The following is a 22,873-nucleotide window of genomic DNA, read 5'->3' on the forward strand; positions in this document are numbered from 1 at the left end:
GGGCTCGAGCTTAAAGGGGCCGTGGCGGTCGCGCAGCAGCCGCGGCCCAGCGAAAGCTGTTTGAAGAGGCGGGGCCTTAAGACTGCGACGCAGCGTGACGGGAGGGGCCGTGAATCTTAAAGGGGAAGAACGCCTTAAAGGGGAAGTCTCAGAGTGGAGACGCAGAACGTTCAAAAAGATCACCGGCGCTAGGACTTGTTTTGAGAGAAAGCTCAAAGAAGAGTGGAGCCAAGAGGGGCTTCCTGAGCTTTGGGGGAAAGCCAAGGGCGCATAATCCTGGACCCAGCTCCTCCTGACCCTTCCTTGACGGCACATTGTGACCCAAGGGGATTCCCTGCCCTTTCTGGGCCTCAGTTTCCCCTTCTAAAAAGGGGCTGACTAGTCTTTTGGTAAGAGAAAGTCCCTAACGCGGGAGTCGCGAGGGTCAAATCCGAGGCCTCCCTCAGCCTTCTAGGGATGCCCACTTCCAAATTGCCCCTACTGGGACATCGTCACAGTCTCCTTGGAGACAGAGGCCTGCCCCCTCCCCCCAATCCCTCTGCCACCTCTGCGTAATGGGGAAAATAGCACTGGATGATGACAATTCCGGAGACTAAAATTGGGTCCAACGCATCCTGAGTCCTAAGCTGGTAACATACAACAAAGGTGCACAGTGAATCACTCCTCTCCCTTCCTTCTTCCCTCACCACCGTCAAGGTCACCATGGTGGCCACATTCCCCACTGCTCCAGACTGAAAGGATAGACATTATGCAATAAATGATTTTTAATCACAGAATAAGCCTCAGGCTCACCATCTGCCGCAGAATTGGCTCTGGTGTCAAACTTCAAGTTCACTGGGAAATAAACCCTAATATCTCACCTGGCTCCAAGACCAAGAGAGTCCCGGTGCCATAAAGAAGGGCAGAAGGTGCTCAGAGCTGCTGGTAGTTGAGCAAGGATGAGTTAGTACCAAAACACGGAAGCACCATCCCAGTCCGGGGTGCAGGAGAGGAGGCAGGTATACAGCAGGTGGCGCTCTGGACCAAGCTTGTTTCCTGGTGTCCCGCAGATTTCAAAGGCCGAGGCACAAGGGGACCAAAGGGGCTTGGCTCGGTAAACTCATCCCTGGGAAAGTAAAGAGGCTGTTATGACACCTCAGGGGAACGGAGTGGCAGGGCAGACCTGAAGATTGTGCAAAATTTCTCCTTTTCCTTACTTTTTCACCATCTTCCAGACCCCCCCGCCCTTTTCCCTGGAGAACACATATCCCCGCCCTTGCCTGTTCACTGTTCCCAGGCTGCCCTCTCGAGAGAAAGAGAGAGAGAGAGAGGGAGAGCGAGAGACAAGAGCAAGCGACAGAGAGAGGAGAGGGGAAAATGCCTAGTAGCTAATAAACTAAACCATGCCAAGGAGGAAGGGGTGCTCTCTGTAAAGTGTAAAGGAACCCTGGAGAGGGCAATGTTTAACAGAAAGCATATGATATGGTAGAATTTTAGAAAATCAAGGCAACCGGAAAACACTTCCAAGTACCATTCAAACCGTAGCACACACATAACCACCTACTCTGCTAGGAGTTTAGTAACCGATTAGCAATAATTCATTATGTGCCCACCTGCTAGGAGAATGATAATAATGATAGGAACTGATGTTTATTTAATGCTTACTAAAACCCAGGCATTGCACTAAACACTTCATGGGTATTAGTGCTTTTAATCTTCATAATACCCTCTATGAAATAGGAATCACCAACCAACCCCACTTTACAGATAACACTTACCCAAAATCACACAGCTAGGAAGTCAAAATTCAATCCAGATACAACTCCAAATACCTACCCATTATGCAACACTGCCTCCCAGTCTTAGAGAAGCCTTGTTGATAAGCCCTGGAGAACTTTGTCTCCCAGTCCATAGAATTCTGCACAGAACCTGGCCCACAAGTTCAAGGGGGACTCTGGTGCTAAGAAAAGACTAATAAAGCTAGTTAGGTGTTCAACATTCAATTTATTGATGTTTTAGATTTAAAATCCCAGGTTCAACTTTAAATTATTATTCTATTCATAAAAGTAATACTTTTTTTAAAGAGACTTATTTTCTATTTTTTTTATTTTAGAAAGAGAGTGTGTGAGCGGGGGAGAAGGGTAGAGGGAGAGAGAAAGAGAGAGAGGGAGAGAGAGACAGAGAGATGGAGAGGGAGAGAGAGATTCTCAAGCAAGTTCCACACTCAGCACAGCGCCCGACACAGGGCTCGATCCCACAACCCTAGGATTGTAACCTGAGCCAAAATCAAAAGTTGGGTACTCAACTGACTGAGCCACCCAGGCACCCCAGTAATAATTTTTATAGAATAGAAATTTTACTTCATGCTTTAGTTTTTAATTCTACATATTCTTTAATTAATGTTTGATTAATTCAAATTGAACAGGTTAAAGCCCCCTTAATTTTAGATATAGACTATATTTACTGTGTGCCAGGCATTGTTCTAAGCGTTTTTCAAATATCAATTTATTTAATCCTCACAATAATTTAATAATAGCAACTATAATTAATCCCCACTTTACAGATGAGGAAACTGAGGCACAGAGCAGTTAAATGATTGGCCCAAGTTTATACTAAATAGCAAAGCTATAATTTGAACCTACACCAGGATCATCAAACTTTATCTGTAAAGAGACAAACAGTAAATATTTTTGTCTTTTCAGCTCATACAGTCTCTGTCACAACCACTCAGCTCTGCTCTCATAGCACATACCCAGCCAAAGATAATATACAAGTGAATGAGCATGTTTATGTTCCAATAAAAAATTTTATGGACACTGAAATTCAAATTTTATATAATTTTCATATATCACAAAAGAATCCTTTTGATCTTTTTTTAACCATTTAAAAATGTCAAAACCATTCTTAGATTGCAGACTGCATAAAAAACAGTCAGCAGGCCCTAGTTTGCTGACCTCTCTACATAATCTGGTTCCAGAGTCCATGTTCTGAAACGTTATGCTAGACTTTACCTTTTTAAAAATATAAATTAGATTTCCTTGAACATTTTTAACTACCTGGCATTTAATATACATATATTTTTAGGCATTTTATTTTTTTTAATGCTTGTGTTTTTGAGAGAGAGAGAGACAGAGCATGAGCCGGTGGGGGGGTGGGGGCAGAGAGAGAGGGAGACACAGAATCCAAAACAGGCTCCAGGCTCCAAGCTGTCAGCACAAAGCTTGACACGGGGCTCAAACTCACCAGTGCGTGAGATCATGACCTGAGCCAAAGTCAGGACCCCCAGCCGACTGAGCCACCCAGGGGTCCCTAAGCATTTTAAATGCCTAACAGGGCAAACAACCTTTTCAGGCAAAACTTTTCTAAACTTATTCAACCCTGTGCACCTAATACATTAAACTTATAAACATTTATCCAATTCTTTTAATCCTCCTAAAATCTCAAGTCCAAAATTTTACTTCCCAAATTGCAGGCTAATACATCAGATTCTCTTCAGCATCAAATATTTTAATTCGTAAAGTCACTTACCTATACCTCTGGAAAGCAAACTTACTGGCTCAGGTAGGTCAAGATTACTAGGCTAAATTTGGAATCACAGTAAAGGTCTTTAAAAGTCATATTTGAGACCAAGGCACAAACCTTAGAAGCTCCATGTTCCCAAGATAGTGCTATCTGAATCACGAGTAAACACTCTCAACCCAATTTTAGAGATGAGTTCTGTCTGCTGTGTCATAGTCCCTAAGGCCATTTCCTTCAACTAACGCAGCATCCAACTCACAGGTTACAGTTTTACCTGTTTTTTCGTTGTCTCCTTTAGGTGCAACTAATTTCTTTACTCTACTGAAGTTGAGTAAACAAATTATTGTAGAAGTGTTGAATTCTATATTCCTTTTGGTTGGAAGAGGAGTTGGAAATGGGAACCACCTCCTCTGGTTCGATTCGTTGCTTTCTTAATGCTGTAAGATGTAGTGCTATGCCACTGTCCACGCTCTGGAAGTTGCATATCAAGGTACAGTCTTTACACCTGTACATTTGGAAGGGCTTGTTGGCTATGATTCGCCCATCCTCCCTTCCTCTCAGTAGCCATCGCTGGCAGAAATAACTCAGCAGAGAAAGAAAGCTGTATGTGTAGTGAGACACAGCAAATCCCAAAGCGGGGCCCATCTAAATATACCTGGATAAAAATCTCAGTGTCCTTCAAGTGTTCAGTATAGTGAGATCTAGATATAGCTGGGTGTATCCAGTGCTATCAACCTAGCTTTAGGTGCAAAGTACCCAACTCCATCTCCTGGCCACACAGCAGGGAACTCCCCAGGTAACAACAAGGACTGTAATACATACTCCCTCTATCCCTGCTTATAGCAGAATTTTACCACCTTCGGAAATCCGGAGAAGTGTCAGAATAGGTCACCCTTGCCAAAATCCAACTGGGAACCTTTTGATCCTCTCTCCCTCAAAGAATGGAAGGAAGGAAGGAAGGAAGGAAGGAAGGAAGGAAGGAAGGAAGGAAGGAAGGAAGGAAAAAAGAAGTCAAGGTTTTTGACTTGGGGGTCTTTCCCCAAATGAATTTTGCTCCTTCCTCAGCACTTTTCACCAAAAATCTGTAGCATACATAGATAAGCAATGTGTTTGTTTTCAGGAAGAATGGAGTAGATCTACTTTTCTCTATTCCTCCCACTAAGTACAACTAAAAAAACCCTGGACATTGTATGTAAAATAAACATAAGGAGATTCCAAAAGTTGGAAAAAAGAAAGCAGACTGGCTAGGGACCTCGGTACCCAAGAAACAACATAGTAGTGGATTCTATGGGTTTCCTTTTTGCCTCTTATATGCCAGACTGGGTGCTAGAAAGGTCAGTAACCTGGAAATACCAACATACACAGATAAAAAAAAAAACTAAAAAGCTCCAATAAAAGCCCTGCTCTCCCTGGCCAAAGACCAGGAACAGGGTGGCCTGCAAAGACAAAATTTTTTAGACAGCCACTCTGCTCCAGCGAAACACTAAATTAAAAACTGTGGGGACCATCTGGGTGGCTCAGTTGGTTGAGCATCTGACTCTTGATTTCAGCTCAGGTCATGATCCCAGGGTCATGGGATCAAGCCCCGAGTCAGGCTATGCACTGACAGCATGCAGCCTGCTTGGGATTCTCTCTCTCTCCGCCCCTCCCCCTCTCACACTTTCTCACTCTCTCAAAATAAAAATAAATAAATAAACTTAAAAAAAAAGTGGTAGCCAAAATTTACAAAGAACTCTTAAAACTCAATAAGAAGATAAACAGCCCCGGGGCCCTGGGTGACTCAGTGGTTAAGTGTCCGACATCCGCTCAGGTCATGGTTTCACAGTTCATGAGTTTGAGCCCCGCACCAGGCTCTGTGTTGACAGCTCAGAGCCTGGAGCCTGCTTCAAATTCTGTGTCTCCCTCTCTCCCTGCTCCCCCGCTCATGTTCTGTCTCTCTCTCCTTCAAAAATAAATAAAAACATTTAAAAATTTTTTTAAAAAGAAGATAAACAGCCCCAATTTAAAAGTGAACAAAAGATCTGAATAGACACATTACCAACCAAGATTTACAGGTGACCAATAAGTATATGAAAAGATGCTCAACATCATATGTCATTAGGGAATTGCAAATTAAAAGAACAAGTTACTACTAAATACCTATTAGAATAACCAAAATCCAAAACTCTGAAAACACCAAATGCAGTCAAGGATGTGGAGAAACAGAAACTCTCATTTATTGCCGGTAGGAATGCAAAATGGTACAGCCACTTGGAAAACAGTTTGGAATTTCCTTACAAAACTAAACATACACTTACCAAACAATCCAGCAGTAGTGATCCTTGGTATTTAACCAATGGATTGAAAACGTTTGTCCACATGAAACCCTACACATGAATGTTATAGCAGCTTCACGCATAATTGCCCAAACTTGGAAACAGCCAAGATGTCCTTCAGCAGGTGAATGGATAAACTGTGATACATTCATACAATAGAATATTATTTGAGGGGCACCTGGGTGGCTCAGTCAGTTAAGCGTCCGACTTCGGCTCAGATCATGATCTCCCGGTTTGTGGGTTCGAGCCCCGCATCAGGCTGTGTGCTGACAGCTCAGAGCCTGGAGCCTGTTTCAGATTCTGTGTCTCCCTCTCTCCCTGCCCCTCCCCCACTGGCACTCTGTCTCCCTCTGTCTCAAAAATAAATAAACATTAAAAAAAACTTTTTAAAAAAAATATTATTTGATGATAAAAAAAAGAAAAAGAAATGGGCTAAAATTTAAAAAGAAAAAGAAATGAGCTATCAACCCTTAAAAAAGAAATAAAGGAATCTTAAGTGAAAAGAGTCAATCCGAAAAGGCTGCGTGCTGTATGATTCCAACTGTGTAGCATTCTGGAAAAGACAAAACTATGGAGACAGTAATAAGAACAAAAGATCAGTGGTTTCTGGAGCACCTGGGTGGCTCAGTCAGTTGAGTGTCCAGCTTCAGCTCAGGTCATGATCTCACGGTTCATGGGTTTCAGCGTGACATCTGGCTCACTGCCGTCAGCACAAAGCCCGCTTCAGATCCTCTGTCCCCCTCTCTCTCTGCCCCTCTTCCACACATGCGCCCCCCCCCCTCGCTCTCTCAAAAATAAATAAAACATTAAAAAAAAAAATCAATGGTTTCCAGCAGGGACAGGGAGGAGGGAGAGATGAATTGGAGCACCCTTCTGGGAAGAAGGATTAAATGGGTATTTTGCCAAAAATACCAGAAAGATGGCCTGTTGTAGAGACTGCAGGCTGATTACTAAACCTCATTCCTCCTCATCATGGGCACACAACCAAACTACATTTCCCAGCTTCCTCCACTGTAAGGGAGGGGGGCAGATGACCAAACATTAGCTCACAGAACCTGAGCAGAATGATAAGCACTACTTGGAGATCTGGCCTGTGAAATCTTGCCATGTGGCCATCCTCTGACTCTTGCTCCTTCCAGCTTGGTGCAGCCATCCGTGCATAGTGACCTTGGAAATCATGTGTTGAAATGGCAGAGGCACCTGAGTCTCTAACTCAGAAGTCATTATCCTAAGCAAGATTTCCCAGAATCCGGGACAATACACTTACAACCGAGACCTGCATTTTCTCAGGTCCACAGTCCCTCATCTTAAACTCTTGGAGGCAGATGTGTCTCACTATTCAGAACTTTTGGGATTTTAATAAGGTAAATACAGTACGTGAATTACATACCTTCCCCAGCCAGCACCCTAGAATCAAACACATTAATACTTCTTTCTGCAAAAATACGTGAATATTTACTTTGAGATGAAGTCTATAAAGAGCCTCACCTGTTCAGGCCGGGTTTTGCTCCCAAATGAGTTTTGGCATCAGCCTTATTAAAAACACTTTTGTGGGGGCGCCTGGGTGGCTCAGTAGGTTGAGCATCTGACTTCAGCTCAGGTCATGATCTCATAGCTAATGAGTTCGAGCCCCACGTCAGGCTCTGTGCTGACGGCTTGTAGCCTGGAGCCTGCTTCAGATTCCGTGTCTCCCTCTGTCTCTGCCCCTCCCCTGTTCTCTTTCTCTCTCTCTCTCTCTCTCTCTCTCTCTCAAAAATAAACATTAAAAAAAATTTTTTTAAAGAGTTGGAAATTTAAAAATAAAATAAAAAATAAAAACACTTTTGCTTTTCAGAGATTTGGGGATTTCAGAATTGGATGCAGCCAAAGCCATAGTAGAGACTTAGGAGTAACTAGAGAAAAAGAGTAATGAAAATAGTGTTTTCAATGTCAGGCTATGCCCATAGCCATGAAATTAAACACCAGTGAGAGGATTCTCCAATAGCAAGGTTGATGTAGTGGAATGCTCACGTTCCATTTGGGCCAATGCTCAGTCTCCCAGAAGCTGGGAAATGTAGTTTGGCTGTATCCCATGGTGAGCTGGACCAAGGTTTGGTGAGCACCTGGCAATCTCTATGACAGGCTACCCTTTTGCTCACCAGTAGAACTATGAAATTAAACTCCACTGAGAGAATTTTCCAATAAACAGGTTAGTATAGCTGTTTCAATCTTTCGATCTTGTAATTTCGAGACATCTCATGATATCTCCTGTCTTCTGTGGTACAGGACTCCTCTATCTTAGATTTCTTTGGACCCCATCACTGTTTATGATCCAACAATGATAGGAGGCCCACCCACATGGCGTCGTTGTGAATAGCTACAACGTCCAATGTGTGTGGAAGAGACTACTTCCGGTGCTCTGGGTTTTAAATTTAGTATTTAATTTATCAACCTTGTAAATATAAAATCTGATTTTGCTTAAATCTTTAAATTCAACTTACAAATCCTGAAATGCTATATATAAATGTACTGAATGGTACATTTTAATCACTCCTACTTGTTCTTTGATTGGTGTTTAACTCAACTTGAACAGATTTAAATTTCCTTACAATTAGTTCCGTCTACAAATGTACTAAAATTTCCATAACTGGTTTAGACCACATTCATATGCTTAATATACTTGACTTTTTTTATTTTTTTTCCTCATTCACTTCATTTGCCAGACAAGGTAGAGTTGAAATCCTAACATGCAAAATCTTCCTTATAACATAAGCGACTCTTGTAAATCTAATTACTTGATTTACCTTGTTCGGATGTTAGATTTGTCTTAACTGTTCTAACCCTGTTTATAAGCTTGAGAAATACCTTACAACTTTCAACTAAAAGTCATAACTCTAAAATCAACAGATACTCCAAGTTGAAAATGCAAAGCTTACCTTAACTGCGTACAGATTTTTAAACTTCCCTGAAACTTCACATCAAAATATTATGATTCACTGTCTGTATGCTAAATTTTATACTTTCTCAGAAGATCAATTTGACTGTCTCGGGAAGGCTGAGATCATTAGGTCAAAAAATTAGTGCCATAAAACTGTTATCGGTGAAGAGCAGGACAGGAACACACAGCGGGGCAGGGGCTGGGGGGCGGTGGTAAGGGGCTACCTGATGCCAAAGTAATTTTTACTGGTGAACTCACTGAGCATGCTCCTGGTGGCGTTAACCTGTGTGGACCACAGGGCTGGGCTTTCAGCTGGACCGGCTCACAATTTGCAATTCAAATCAGGGCATCTTTTGCATGGCACCTCGTCCCATCTTGGATAGATGAACTGCGACTGTACCCCCACCTAGCTCTCAGCAAACTTCCCTTTACTTATCAGGTCCTCCACTCCTTCTCTGTTTCTCTTGTCTTACCCAATTCCGGAGCCCCATCACTGGCCTCTTTTCTAACCCTCTAATTCAGGGTCATCAGTACCACAGAAATCTCTTCCCATTCATACCTGCCTGGCCTGGCCTCTGAGACCTCCTGCTCCTCTCCTATGTGTCTAGCCTGTCTCGAAAGACCATAAAACCTTTCTTTCAGTGAAATCTGTCCCTTCCTCCAGCTTAATCAGCCTTCTATTTTTCAATTTTCTACCCCTCCGAAACCCTACGTAAAAGCAAATCCTACATTGTTCTGGTGCTGGTGTCGTTTCTCACTTGATCTCAGCCAGGAGGCCAAGAAGCTGTTGTTTTTAAGCCGTTCTTCCTGACGACTTGAGCAAACGCGATTCTCAGAGTCTGAAAGTTCCAGACAGAGGCCTTTTTAATCACCTTCTTGAGTCTTTGGGCTTGCTGTAAGTTCAGTTATTTACCTCACTAAGAAAATGTCATGCCCCTGTATAATAAAGGATCCCCACTTCTTTTTATCTCTTTATTGGAAAAAATATGCCAATATTTTTGGTAGGTAAAGCTGCAGTCTGGGTCTACCTACAAGACTCAAAGTCACAGCCAAGGACTGGATCATTAACCAAAGGAGTATAAAGGTTACAATTCCAGATCCCCCTTGAGATGACAGGAGGTAACTCCAGGCCTCTCCACACTCCATCCCCTTGTCCCATGACACAGCTCACAATGACAGTAAGAGGCTGTGGCGGCCTACTCGGGCCTACACAAAGTTCACACACTTCCCTCCTTTGAGGTGTGCAACCCAACCTGAAACTCTGGCTGAAAAAACACAGCATAACAAAAAGCTATTCCATCCACCACCACCTTACCTGGAAAGACTTCATAGCTAAAATTCTGCCCATTTTGAAGTGAGACCAAAAGACCCTCCCTTTGGTGAACTATTCCCTGTTTGTGCTTTAACCGCAGTTCCAGGTCATCGTCGCCCATCTAGCCCAAGGTCAGCCACAGGAGTCGGCACCTGAAAGCCTGTGAGCTCCTGCTTATTAAGACCCTGGCAGCTCATGTTGCTTAAGCCCCCATCTATTAAAAAATAACCCTATTATTGTAAAACAGCCTGGCAACTGTAAAAATAGTCACTCTCCTTTGGGCATTAGCCACACTAAGCTTCCGCAAGCTGCTAAGGTGAAAGAAAACCCAGGTGTGCCTGACTCCAAGGTATGTGTTTAAAACCATAAGCCTGGGCTTTGGAGGAAAGGAACTTCGGGGATCCTTCCATCCTCAAGACTTTGTGTTTCTCAAGACCCGACTGCCCCCCGGGGCTGGGGATGCTTTTTCCATCTCCCGATAATCAGGGATAATGATAGCTAACGCAACATGCTGATTCTGAGTTACTTCAGAAAAAGTTACCTTAGTTAAGCTCATTCAACCCTTTGAGCAACAATTCCCCTTGATAGGTGATAAACCAAAGCTTAGAAAAGTTAAAGACCAAGACCACTATGGGTCTGGGATGTGAACATAGGAGCCTGAGAGCAAAGCCCACCTCAAGCTCTCCTCCCCACCACCTCATCTTGCCAGGTGAGGTTGGCAAGAGACACCCTTCTGGGCTTTGGGATTTCCTCAAACAAGATGGCCATTCACAAGTAGAGTCCTGAGGTAGAAGGTCGTTGGCCCAGCAGTCTGTGAGGGGACGGCTGAACTTTCAGGGGACACGATAGCATGAAGAGCCCAAGTCCACCTTAGGCCTGGTACCCCGGGGCCTTGTCCAGTTGTTGGGTGAAGGTGGTATTAGACTCTCTTCATTGCTTCGTGCTTTTTGGACTCTACCCTCTCTGTGGTGCCATGGAATGAAGGAAGACTCCTCCCCCTCCAGGGGCCTACGTAAAGATCAGAGGTCTTCTCAAGTATTGCTTTGGCCCGTTAACAACCTCTTCCCCACCCCACCCCCAGAGCCAGCCACACTGCAGCCACACTGCAGCCCATGGGAAATGCAGCCCACGGGAAAAGCCCATGTCGCCATAATCCCAACATGCACATACTTGAGGAGAAAAGACCACATATGACGGGGGAGATGGGAGAGGGCTGTAGAGTTGGGGTGAGAACTTCAAGAGTTGGGGTCAGGTCTTTGAGACTGGATATTCGGGACAGAGGTCCCCTTATCCTCGTGAGTCAGAATCCCCACCGGGCACCATGGGCTTCCTACTCCTGTTCTGACACAGCCAACTCCACCACGTCCCAGAGCCTGTATCCCCTCCTCCTACCCACTGTTGCTAAATTTACACCCTCATCTGTCCTCTTCCTGTTGGATGTGGGTATTTTAAGGGAGTGACAGCGTGGGGCCGCAGGAGAAGCAGTGATGGCAGCGCGGTGAAAATAAGCGTGCCAGCTCCTCCTCTCTGTCTGTCAGACGAACCTGCCCACCAGGGACTCGCCCATCTCCCTCCGCACCTAGCTCCCTGCCTCCTGCTCTGACTCTCTCCCAGGAGAGAGCCTCAGCAGGGCACTGGGTGAGGAGAGGACCCCAGGAGGTGGAGACCAGGAAAGCGGTACCCACAGTACCACAGAGAAACATAATGGACACAAACGGTCCAGGCTCACGGACACCTCCACCAAACACCCCCAGGGTCTGAGGGACACGCGGATCAACACACAGCCCAGAGGAGCCCTGAGGTGTGATAAGTCTGAGGGATCTGGGGGATACACTTTAAGGAGTGCCCAGCACGGAGATTAAAATCTGAAGGGAATAGATCTTCCATAGCTCCTAGAAGACCGGCAGCAAACTCGTCATCCTTGACCTACCCCAACAAAGCCCACGGGGGTGGGGGCTGGTGGGTGGGGAAACGGAGGCCTCCAAATTGGTGCTGATTAGTGCATCCTCCCGAAGGTTGCAGCGACGCCTGAAGTGGCCAGCGTGCCGTGTTTAAATACCACCAGTGTGTCTGTGTCCACCTGCCTGGAAGGCACAGGTGAGTTTTCAGGTGTCTGGTCTGGTAACAGGAAGAAGGGCACACGCTACCTATTCTTGAACTAGCGGTACCATATCTGCTTCTACAGCGTGGCTTTTCCCAAGGGCATAGCTTTTCATCGCACGACTCTTAGGAAGCTAATCAATTTACACTGTGGAGAGTGAACTTAAGGGGAAAACAGCCTTCCAATGCAGAAGGAAAGATCTGAGTTAGGCCAAAGGAGATGTGTTTGCTGTTTCTAATTAAGTTGAGAAGAGGCAAATTGGAAACCCTGTCCAAGGCCTGGCATCCTGAGGCTTTGCCAGCTGCTGTGAGGGAGGTTAAGGAACATCCTTCCAGGAGAACTTGAGCGACAAAATAAAAACCCATGTGGACTCCTGCCTGGTGCCCTTTGTCTACATGGTTGGAGGTGGCATTTTGCCTCACTCCTGATTCCTACTGTGTGTGTGTGTGTGTGTGTGTGTGTGTGTGTGTGTAATGGAGGGTGTGAGGAGGAGAGAGACAAAGAAACAGAGACAGAGAGACTGAGAGAGGGAAGGCAGGCCAGCAAGCAAGAGCAGCAGTTTGGGGCATGTGATGGCATAAGGAGTTCAAGGTCTTCTCCAGGCCTCCAGGCTCCTACTTATACGCTCAGCCTGCCGTGACACATCTACCTGCCCAATTGTCAAACAGGGAGATAATGGTCAGCAAAGGCTGAGGTCTATGGTATCAGACATTGAGGGTAAAAAGGAGAGGAAAGCTTACACCTATAGGACACGGTGGTCAGTGGTTCTGATTCTGGAGGGAGTCTCCAGGAAACGAGTGCAGAATGATACATTTGGGCAGGTGTTAGGAGCAAGACTTCGTGCTGCCACGTGCTTTCCATGCTGCACATGTATGCACATCAAGCGGGGGACAGAGTTCACAACAAGGTGGCCCTCTCCTCCCCCTGCTCTCTAGGGCCAGGACCTGAACAAGAGGTCAACACAGACCCCCAAATCACCAGTCTCAGCCACACGGTAGGGGGTCCAAGGGCAAACCCAAGAAAAATGGGATCTACTTGGCTTTCACTCCACTGCATGGAAAGCTGTAGCCCCTGAGACTAGGGCTGGGTGAAGACTGGAAGGGATGGTAAGAGGGAGGAGAAGGAGGTAATTCACTGAAATTCAAGACCACAGGCTAAACACTCTCTCTTGCACCCCTTTGAGAACAAGGCTCTCAGATGTCTGAAGGCTCTACCTTTGGAGCCATCGCCTGAGCCTCTGAGGGTCTGCAGGCTGAACAGGTAGCACTGCCTCCCACTTGGTATTGCTCCAGACACGGAAACATCAGCTTGGCATCTGGGAGGGCCCCGCTATAGACAGGCTGCTGCGGGGCACCTGCTAGGTCCTCTGTGCACTGACGCCCCAGGCCAGAGGCTCCCAGAGCCCCTCTCCCCCAGCTAATAAAGTCTTCTCTCAGCCTGAGAGCCACACACATCACCTTGCGCATTATTTATGGAGCTCCTACCACGTGCCAGGCACTATGCGAGTTGCTGGGGACACAGCAGACCCAGTGGTGGAGACAGATATCTGCCACAGCCCAGGAGGAAGTGCTGTGATGGAGGCGTGAATAAGGGGCACCAGAGCACAGACTTCCTGGAAGAGGCAATATCCCAACTGAGTCTTCAGGGATACGTGGAAGACCACTAGGCACACCGAGGGAAAGGGTGTGCCAGGCGCGGGGGGAACAGTACGTGCAAAGACATGGAGGCAAAGGAAGAGCGGGGTGAGTTTGGAGCAGCCCCAGTGGTTTGTGCAACTGGAGCCCAGGTACATGGGGATGGTGGAGGCAGAGAGGGCCAGGGAGGGAGGCGGGCCCTGACCCACTGGGTTAGGGAGCCTCCCAAGGTATCAGGACTTAACCCTGGCGGTGACGGGGAGGTTGGGACGGCTGTAAAAAGCAGAGTGGCGTAACCAGAGTTCCACTTTAGAAAGGTGACTCGGGCCCAGAGTTGGGCGGGACTAGAGCAAGACACCCGGGGCAAGAACAGGTGGGAGGCAGGTAGGAGGGTCTTGCAACAGATCGGCAACAGGTGTATCTTGAAGAAGTATCAACTGAGGCAGCAGCGGCAGTAGGGGGAAGAGAAAGAACGACGTATCTGAGAGATGTTAAGGGGTAAAAAGGACAGGGTCTACTCACCGCTTGGACATGAGGTTAAGGGTGAGGGAGAAAGACTGCCTCCCAAGATTCTGGCTTAGGTAACCTCACGAAAGGGCAAAGGGACAGGTAACAGGTACTAGAGCAGAATTTGGGCAAGGGTTGGCTTCGAGGCACAGGCTGCCTGGGCAGAGGCACCAGTATGTAGCTGTGACTGGGGGTGGGGAAAGAGGTCTGGGTGGGAGACATAAATGGAGACGCATCGGCACAGAGCTGCTAGACCAAGCCTTGGGCCAGGATAGGGCACCTGGCAGAAGTAACACTGGGTCCTGGATGGAGCCTGGGAAGGGCCAGTGAGCTTCCCCTTCACCCCACCTGTGTTAACGAGAACCACGGAGAACCACTGATGGTCGGAGCCCCCTCTTCAACAGAAAGGGGTTAAGACGTGGATCCCTGGTCTTTCCTGTGACGGGAAGGCACCAGAAGGATGCTCCCTCTACAGTTCCCTCTTCTGAAATGAGCTTGTCTTATTACTGCCCCCGACTATGTGGGGAAGATGAACCAAAGCTCGTTCTCTTGCTACAAATAGCAGGGTTTCCTGCCCTCTCGCCCTGGACTCTGGGGCTAGAAGCTACAGGCAGAATGTCCAAGAGATGGGGAGGGACTGACAGTGTCTCCCGCAAGGCCCAGACATCTGTGGCATCCTCTGAACTGTCCGTGCTTTTCTAGGCAGTGCTGAAGGAAGAAGGCAGTGGGCACCATAGCCGCACATACCCAGTGGCCTGGCCTTCTGGGGATTTATCTGGGGGGGGGGGGGGGTTGCTTTGATGGCCCTGCCCCCTCACTTCAGCCCTGCTCAGACTCCAAATGGACCCTGAGACCTGAGCTCCTACCACCTCCGTAGCACCCACACAGGATCAGGCAGGCAGGAGGCGGCTCACGGAGCTTTTTCTGGTCGTTTTATTTGAAAACCCTAGGGTGCATCCCCTCCCTCACCACACCCATCCCCCTCCCTCCTCTCCCCCCTCCCAGGACATGACGATGCCACACACACGCACACACAAGGCTGTGAGCTGCACACAGAACACGGGGGCTGCGCTCACAGCAACATGAAAAAATATACATTATATATAATACACCTGGGGCCCCCGCTCCCCCTGCCATCCCCACAACCCAGCCTCAACCAGGTCATGTAGGAAGGGGCAGGGGCTGCAAGCCCTCAGGCAAGGAGAAGAGGGGAAAGAGGACAGAAAAGGAAGGAGAGTGGGCAAGGTGAAGAAGCAGGGATCCCCAGAATGAAGTGGAAAGAGAGGGAGGAGAGGACGGAAGCTTCCTCCCAGCTGCAGAAGCCCTGGGGAAGACAGGCCTCCGTGGACAGGAGAGTAGGGAAGTGTTCCCCCTTCAATTCCCCCCGGGCCCCTGCCACTGGTAGTGACCCCCACTCCATGCAGTGCGCGCCTGGTGGGGGTCAGACAGAGACATGGGCGAGCTAAGGGGCCACTGCCGGGGGGGGGCAGAGAAGGCAGCCAAAGTCTTCCAGGGAACAGGAGCCCAGAGGCACAGAAGGGAGGTGGGCTGGGGGCCGGGGCAGGGAGGCAGACCCCAGTGCGGCCCACTGGGATTTGGGGATTAAAGGAAGACTCGTTCCAAAGAGCTCTCTCCCTCTTGGTCTCTTCTCTCAGAAGGTCCTTCTCTCTTTTCTGGGGGTGTCTCTGTCTCACCAGGGCAGAAATCTCTCTCTGTTCGGGTAAGGGTGCAGCGTTAGTAGCGGTGTGGAGGGGTCTCGATGATGCGTCTCTCGTTGCTGCTGGGGGAGTCGGCTGCCTCCGAGTCGCTGCTGTCCTCGTCCTCCTGCTGGCCACCGGCAGCCCCCGCCACACAGGCCTGCCGATTCTGGTAGGACTGGATGAGGCAGCAGCAGAGAGCACAGGGCTCAATGGTCTGCACGCACCCCAGAGCCTCTCCTTTGGGGGCCATGCTCCCCTCAGGCCCCTTACCCCACCCCTGACCTCCCTTTTAACCTTTCTCCTTCCCACTCATGGCAGCTCTGCCCGGAGCCTTTTGCCCCAGGGCCTGGCCACTCTGTGCTCCAGCTGAATCTGGACTCTAGGCTTCCCCCCTTCCCACTGCCACTCACCTCCATGGGGTTCACGATAATGGTGAGTGCCGAGTCATCCCAGAAGAGGTCAGGGTCTTTGGGGTCACTGGAGGCCTCTGGAGGCCCGCCAGCCCCTGAGACACGGCGGTGAAGGGAGTGGATACGCACGAGGCCCAGGATGACCATGAGCACCAGGAACCCCACACACACCACAATGATGAGAGTCGCTGCGCTGGGGACCACTGTGGGGAGAGGAAAGGGACTTGGCACCGCGGGGGGGTGGGGGGGGCCGGGATGGAGGGACACGGGGGAAGAGGGAGTCCTGGAGTAAGAAGAAGGATGGGAGCGCCTGGGTGGCTCAGTCGGTTAAGCATCCGAGTCTTGATTTCGGCTCAGGCCACCATCTCGCAGTCTGTGAGATGGAGTCCCGAGGCAGGCTCTGAACTGACAGCGTGGATCCTGCCTGGGATTCTCTCTCTCCCTCTCTCTCTCTCTCCCTGCTCACATGACCCTGCCCCTCCCCTGCGAGCATGCGCTCTCTCTTTAAATGGTCAATAAACATTATTATAAACAATAAATAAATAAATGTTCAGGAAACATTTTAAAAGAGAGAGAGAGAAGACGGGATGGTCCCGAAGCAGGGAGTGCCCTGTATGAGCTAGAGGAGAAAGAGACCCCTATTGAGAAGAACAGGACATAGGGAGGGAAGGGCCCTTAAGGCCAAAGGGACAGAGAGGCAGAAGGAGGGAGGTATGCAAAGGGGGGCACGGGCAGGGGGAGAAGAGCTCCTGGCCCAACGCTATCAGAGCAGCCCTGTTCTCAGCAGGCAGAGGGCCAGGTTGGAGCTCGAGCCCAGTGGGGGAAGGTGAAAGGCGCCACTTAGGCTCAACAGCGTAATCGGAGAGAATGTCCTCCCGCATCTTGAGAAACAGGCCCCAAGCTGGCCTGGCAGCCAGAAGAAGCTGCTGGCACCCAAGGCTGGGGGGACACGTCCAAGGGGCCGGGAGCAGCCCCTTCACTCACCCACCTGAAACGCACTCATTCCTGTTCTGTGACTCCTCCCTTCTTCTCGCGGGCCTGGGCCTCCTGGACACCTGGGGCTTCTGCTCCTCCCGAATCTCCCCCTGAGGATTACCTACCTCCCCCTCAGCCCTGTCATGCCTCTGGCCCCGTGGCCTCACTTTGATGCCTAGGCTCAGGGGAGCGAGGACCCTGAAGGGCAGTGAGACAGAGAAAGGCGCGTGCACTCTCACGCGGACCGTGGAGCTGATCGCGGCAAAGCAGACGTGCATGCACCAGCACGTGCCCAGGAGGACCGCACAGGCGCACAGCTGAACAAGGACGGCCACCCCCTTCACCCGAGCCAGGACTCTGCCGGTCTGTACACCTGCCCGCACCAGCAGCCTGGCGGCCTGCTCACACAGCAGGAGCAAAGGGCCGCGTCTGAGGGCCTCCAGCAAGGCACGGCAGAACCACACGTGCAGCGTCACCCAGCTCCCCGCCAGCTGGGCACACCAGGCGACCCCCTGAAGGAAGATGTAAACACCACAGATGTGCGCCACGAGGGCCACGGAGCCAGCAGCCATGAGCACAGGGCGGGCCACCTCCCGCACACACGCACACAGCACTCGGGGAAGCATGGGCACGCAGAGCAGGAGAGCCCGCAGCCCCCGGGACAGCAAGTGGAGGCAGAGACCCCACACACGTGTCCCCAGGCTGAGGGCCCGCGTAGGCAGCTGGGTCACTGCACCCCACATGGGTGCACACCCCTGCTCACTGTTTGCGCCCGCAGCGGCTCTCCCAGCCACAGAGGCCCCGTGAGGCCCCGAATCTGGAGAGTCCCCTTGCTAAGGGGTGATTACCCGTGTAATCACACTGTGTTCCAGCCCATACATCTACCTCCCAGTCCCCGATTTACCCACAGCCTTTGAGACTTGTTGAGAGACAGAGCAGAACGCAAAGAAGCCAAGAGCACAGGAGCCGCACACACACCCTGTCCCACACACACCACTCCTCCCCGGCAAGCGGCACAGCAGACTGTCACAAGCTCCGGGGCCAACCAGGTGTGTGCAGAAGGCCCTGCCTGAGCAGGCACACTAGGCTCACACCTCCCTGAGGCCACCCTGACGGCTCCCTGCCAAGTTGGTCCCTATCCTGACCCAACCCATAGCTTGCCTGTGGCCGCTCACCAAGGAGAGCCAATCCTGTTTGGCAGGGCAGGCAGGCTCCCTGGGCACGGGCTCTAGGACAGAGATGGGCCTGGCTGGATCAGCACTTCTCAACTGCCTGGGGATGGGGGAGGAGGGAAGAAGGGGACAGAGGTGCTTTTCCCGACCATCTGCAGGAAATGGCCCCTCCCAGGTCCCCATGTCAGTGGGCAAGATCCAGGAACAGTGACCCTGCCAGCAGGTGGCCCCTGTAGCTAAGCTCAGGCTCTAGAAGGAATGGAGACCCTCCCCTCCACACCTCCGAGTGGAGGCCGCAGCAGGTGAACCTACTCTAGGAGCACACTGATGATGACAGGCCAAAGTTTCTGGTTTGTGCCTTGATCAAATGCATTTGTCCTTCTGAGCCCCCAGCCTGGTGAAGGAAATGGCAAGTCGATTGCCAGGAATAAGAAATGACCACAGGAAAGACAAAACGCAGACACTGTTATCTGCAGGCAAACAAGTAGAGTTAATTAGTTTAAAATGAGGCTGGAAGCCAGCGAGATGGCAGGATTTTTCAATTAGCCACAGACAAAAATCAAGAGTTTCAAAAAGCACAATCACCCTCGCTTGCTGCATGAGACCCGAGCAGGTGACTGTGGCCTTGAATGACTGGCACCACCGACATGAAGGGGTGTTTTATCAAACGGCCCTTGTGCAACTTCTGGTTTCAGGTGGGTGTGAGGACACAGTTAAAGCCCCATCCACAGTCCTGCATGGTGCCCCCTTTATGAAGACCCTGGGGAGAAACTTCTTTCTGCTCTCAGTCCCAGGGCTTCTCTTGAAATACCGGTTGGCTCTCATCACATGACTCTCCTAACTGCTCAGGTTTCCTTTTGCTTAAACTGCAAGGAAGCTCAGAGCCAACGTGCTGGCCCATTCTACCATTCTAGCAACTCTCAGAGTATGTCTTTTATGAACTGACTTTATTCCCCTCCTACATCTTATTCTTCTTTCAGAATCGTCCTTCCCTCCCCACTCCCGAGTTCATTTTCTATGCTTACTCTATTTCATTGTAGGTCTGTCTGCAAAGCTTCAGGTACTTGTAAGGAACAAAGTAGGGAAACGGTTCCCAAACTTTGCTGCACGTTGGAAGCACTTGGGGATCTTTAAAAACCATCGACGCCTGCCTGGAGCGCCTAGGTGGCTCAGTCGGTTGAGCGTCCAATTTCGGCTCAGGTCATGATCTCACGGTGCCTGAGTTCAAGTCCCATATCAGACTGGCTGCTGTTAGCACAGAGCCCTCTTCGGATTCTTTGTCCCCCTCTCTCTCTACCCCTCCTCCATTTGCACTCTTTCAATAATAAATAAACATTAAAAAAAAAAAGGAAAGAACTGGAAAAAGAGCTAGGAAATTATGAGAGGGGAAAAAAAAAAAAGCTGGCCCCAAGGGTCTATTTAACAAACAGGGTTAGTTTGCTCACAGGTCTCTAAAAATTGTATGAAGTTTCTATGAACCTTTGCAACTTGATTACGCATTATGCTCCCCTCTTCACCCCTACTTCCCTACTCCCTATACCCCTACCCCCATCTGCTTTCCTTTAGTGAGTAAATACTTAAAAAGGCCTCTCTTTTCAGAGAGAGGAAGGAAAAAGGGAGCCAGCCCCAGGGAAAAGGGAACACAAGAGACTCTCTAGTGGTGGCCACCACTTAAGGGGAGGAAGCCAGATGGAATCCCTGGGGATACCAGGGAGCTAGCCTCAGTCAAAAAAGCCCTAGGAAGCCCTCAGGAGCCCCCTCACCAAATTAGATGGAACTATAAACTAACAAGAGAAAGAAAGAAAGAAAGAAAGAAAGAAAGAAAGAAAGAAAGAAAGAAAAGAAAAGAAAAGAAAAGAAAAGAAAAGAAAAGAAAAGAAAAGAAAAGAAAAGAAAAGAAAAGAAAAGAAAAGAAAAGAAAAGAAAAGAAAGAGGAAGGAAGAACAGGAAGAGCGGGCAAGCATAAATGGAGAAGGTATGGAGGTCAATGGTTAATGCACAGTAATGCACAGGCTCTGGAATCCTGCCACCTAGATTTGAATCCTGGCTCCTACCACTTCCTAGCTGTGTGATCTTGAATAAAATGCTTAACCTCTCAGGGCACCTGGGTGGCTTAGTCGGTTAAGCATCCAACTTCGGCTCAGGTCATGATCTCACAGGTTTGTGAGTTCAAACCCCACGTCGGGCTCTGTGCTGACAGCTCGGAGCCTGGAGCCTGCTTCAGATTCTGTGTCTCCCTCTTTCTCTGCCCCTTCCCCGCTTGTGCTCTGTCTCCCTCTGTCTCTCAAAAATGAATAAATGTAAAAAAAAAAAAAAAATTATGGGGCCCCTGGGTGGCTCAGTCGGTTAGGCATCCGACTTCGGCTCAGGTCATGATCTCACAGGTTTGTGAGTTCAAACCCCACGTTGGGCTCTGTGCTGACAGCTCGGAGCCTGGAGCCTGCTTCAGATTCTGTGTCTCCCTCTCTCTCTGCCCCTCCCCTGCTCGTGCTCTGTCTCTCTTTCTGAAGAATAAATAAACATTAAAAAAAAAAATGCTTAACCTCTCTGGGCTTCCATTCCCTCCCCTTTAAAAGGGATAATGCTAGTACCCATTTCATTTGCTGTTTGTAATGACTAAATGAGTCAATATGTGGAAAAGCTCATGGTACACACTGATGTGTTCAATATTCTTATTATTGTATGTATTGAAATGAGCTTTTTCAAGGAAGCATTTTCAGAATTCTTTAGGGAATTGCCTTCAGAGCCTGTGATACACCTTTTGGCTTTTTTCAAAAGTGACAAACCTGTGCCCTTTGTGGGTTTGTATATTTAAGAACCTAAAATGATATCCAGAGCCAACTCTGACAAAAGTGGATGATGAAATTGGGTAAAACTGAAACGGGTCAAAAGCAAAGCATATCTAAGAAGTAATAAACATAAATGCATCATGTAAATAGGCTTTGAAAGCAATTCTAAAAGGGATTCCAAAAATCATTTTTGGCATCAACAGAATCATTTTATAGTGTTTAGTATGTGGAAGAAAACTCATTTCATAATATTATGTGTAAATACCAGGTTAAGTAAAATAGTTTGATCCCAACTTTGTAAAAAGAAAAAAAATAAGGCATAGGAAAAAAAAAAGGAACATTAACAATGGCTTCTTCTCTGGGGTGGAATTATGGCTGATTTTTGTTCTTCATACTTGTAGTTTCTAGTTTAAATTGGAAATTAAAACTCGCATCACTGGTAAAGTGCCACGGCCAGGGAACATGAAGGCACCTCTCCATCTGGATTTAACACTTTGCCAAGTTGCACACTTGGCGTTAGAAAGACTTATGACATTATAGGGGCGCCTGGGTGGCTCAGTTAAGCATCCAACTTTGGCTCAGGGCATGATCTCACAGTTGGTGAATTTGAGCCCCTCATCTGACTCTGTGCTCACAGCTCAGAGTCTGGAGTCTCCCTCACTCTCTGCCCCTCCCCCGCTCATTCTCTTTCTCTTTCTCCCTCTCTCTCTCTCTCTCTGTCTCTCAAAAATAAGCAAAAAAAAAAAAAAAAAAAGACTTATGACATTATAGATAGCACATAATTACACACGTATTAGCCCCAACTTTCTCCTTGAGGATAGAGACTGTATCTAACCCATAATTCGTAGGTGCTTCATAAATACTTGATGGCTTCACTAGGTCCAGGGCTAATTTGATATTCCTGGGGGAGGGAGCAGGAACAAAAAAGGCGCCTAAACCCCACACCGACTTTATGATTCCAGACATGAGCACCCCAGCGATGAATGACATTGACTCATATTCTTCGGGAGGGAAAGTTAATGGTCCAGGGGTTACAGGGATTGGAACAGAGTGATCAGTTAAGTCAGCACAGGGAACAGAACCATAGCTCCACCGGCCTACCCCACTCCCAGTGGTAGAGGAGAGAGGATGCCTGTGCCCAGCCCACCCCCCCCCCCACCCTCCCTGCCCTGCCTGGCCCCGCGCACTCTTACGTACTGGAGTTTCGGTGGGAGCTGGCCAGGCTGTGTCCGGCCATCTCAGGAGGGGGCTGGTGGCCACGGTGCAGGAACTGCTGGGAGCTGAGCATGTGGCTGGGGTGGGCGACCCGGTTCATGCTGTGCAGGACATTGACCTGGGGGAGGGAGAGCTCAGTGGGCACCTGCCTCTCCTATTCCTATCCACTAGAGTCTTGTCCCACCTCACTAGAGGCCATCTGCTAACCATGCCCCACAGCTCCTCCCCCTCTGAGCAGACAGGTTCTGGGCTCTTCCGTGCTGCAATGTCCATTCCCGCCAACTATGGGTCTCAGTCCACTCCTCCAGGGCTCCTCGCTAGTGGGGGA

General features: G+C 48.9%; 1 protein-coding gene across 1 annotated transcript in view; it reads right to left on the reverse strand.

The window, feature by feature from the left end:
* Nucleotides 1-14,174: 14,174 nt before the first annotated feature.
* Nucleotides 14,175-22,873, reverse strand: part of CLSTN3 (calsyntenin 3) — a 28,649-nt gene continuing 19,950 nt past the window's right edge. Inside the window, exons 16-18 of the mRNA XM_058743821.1 lie at nucleotides 22,528-22,663; nucleotides 16,395-16,597; nucleotides 14,175-16,159 (exon numbers count right to left, since the gene is read on the reverse strand). Coding sequence (XP_058599804.1) covers nucleotides 16,019-16,159; nucleotides 16,395-16,597; nucleotides 22,528-22,663 — 480 coding nt within the window. The 3' untranslated portion in view covers nucleotides 14,175-16,018. The remainder of the gene's footprint in view (nucleotides 16,160-16,394; nucleotides 16,598-22,527; nucleotides 22,664-22,873) is intronic.

Source organism: Neofelis nebulosa, chromosome 8 (assembly GCF_028018385.1).
Source record: "Neofelis nebulosa isolate mNeoNeb1 chromosome 8, mNeoNeb1.pri, whole genome shotgun sequence".
NCBI classification, from domain to species: Eukaryota; Metazoa; Chordata; class Mammalia; order Carnivora; family Felidae; genus Neofelis; species Neofelis nebulosa.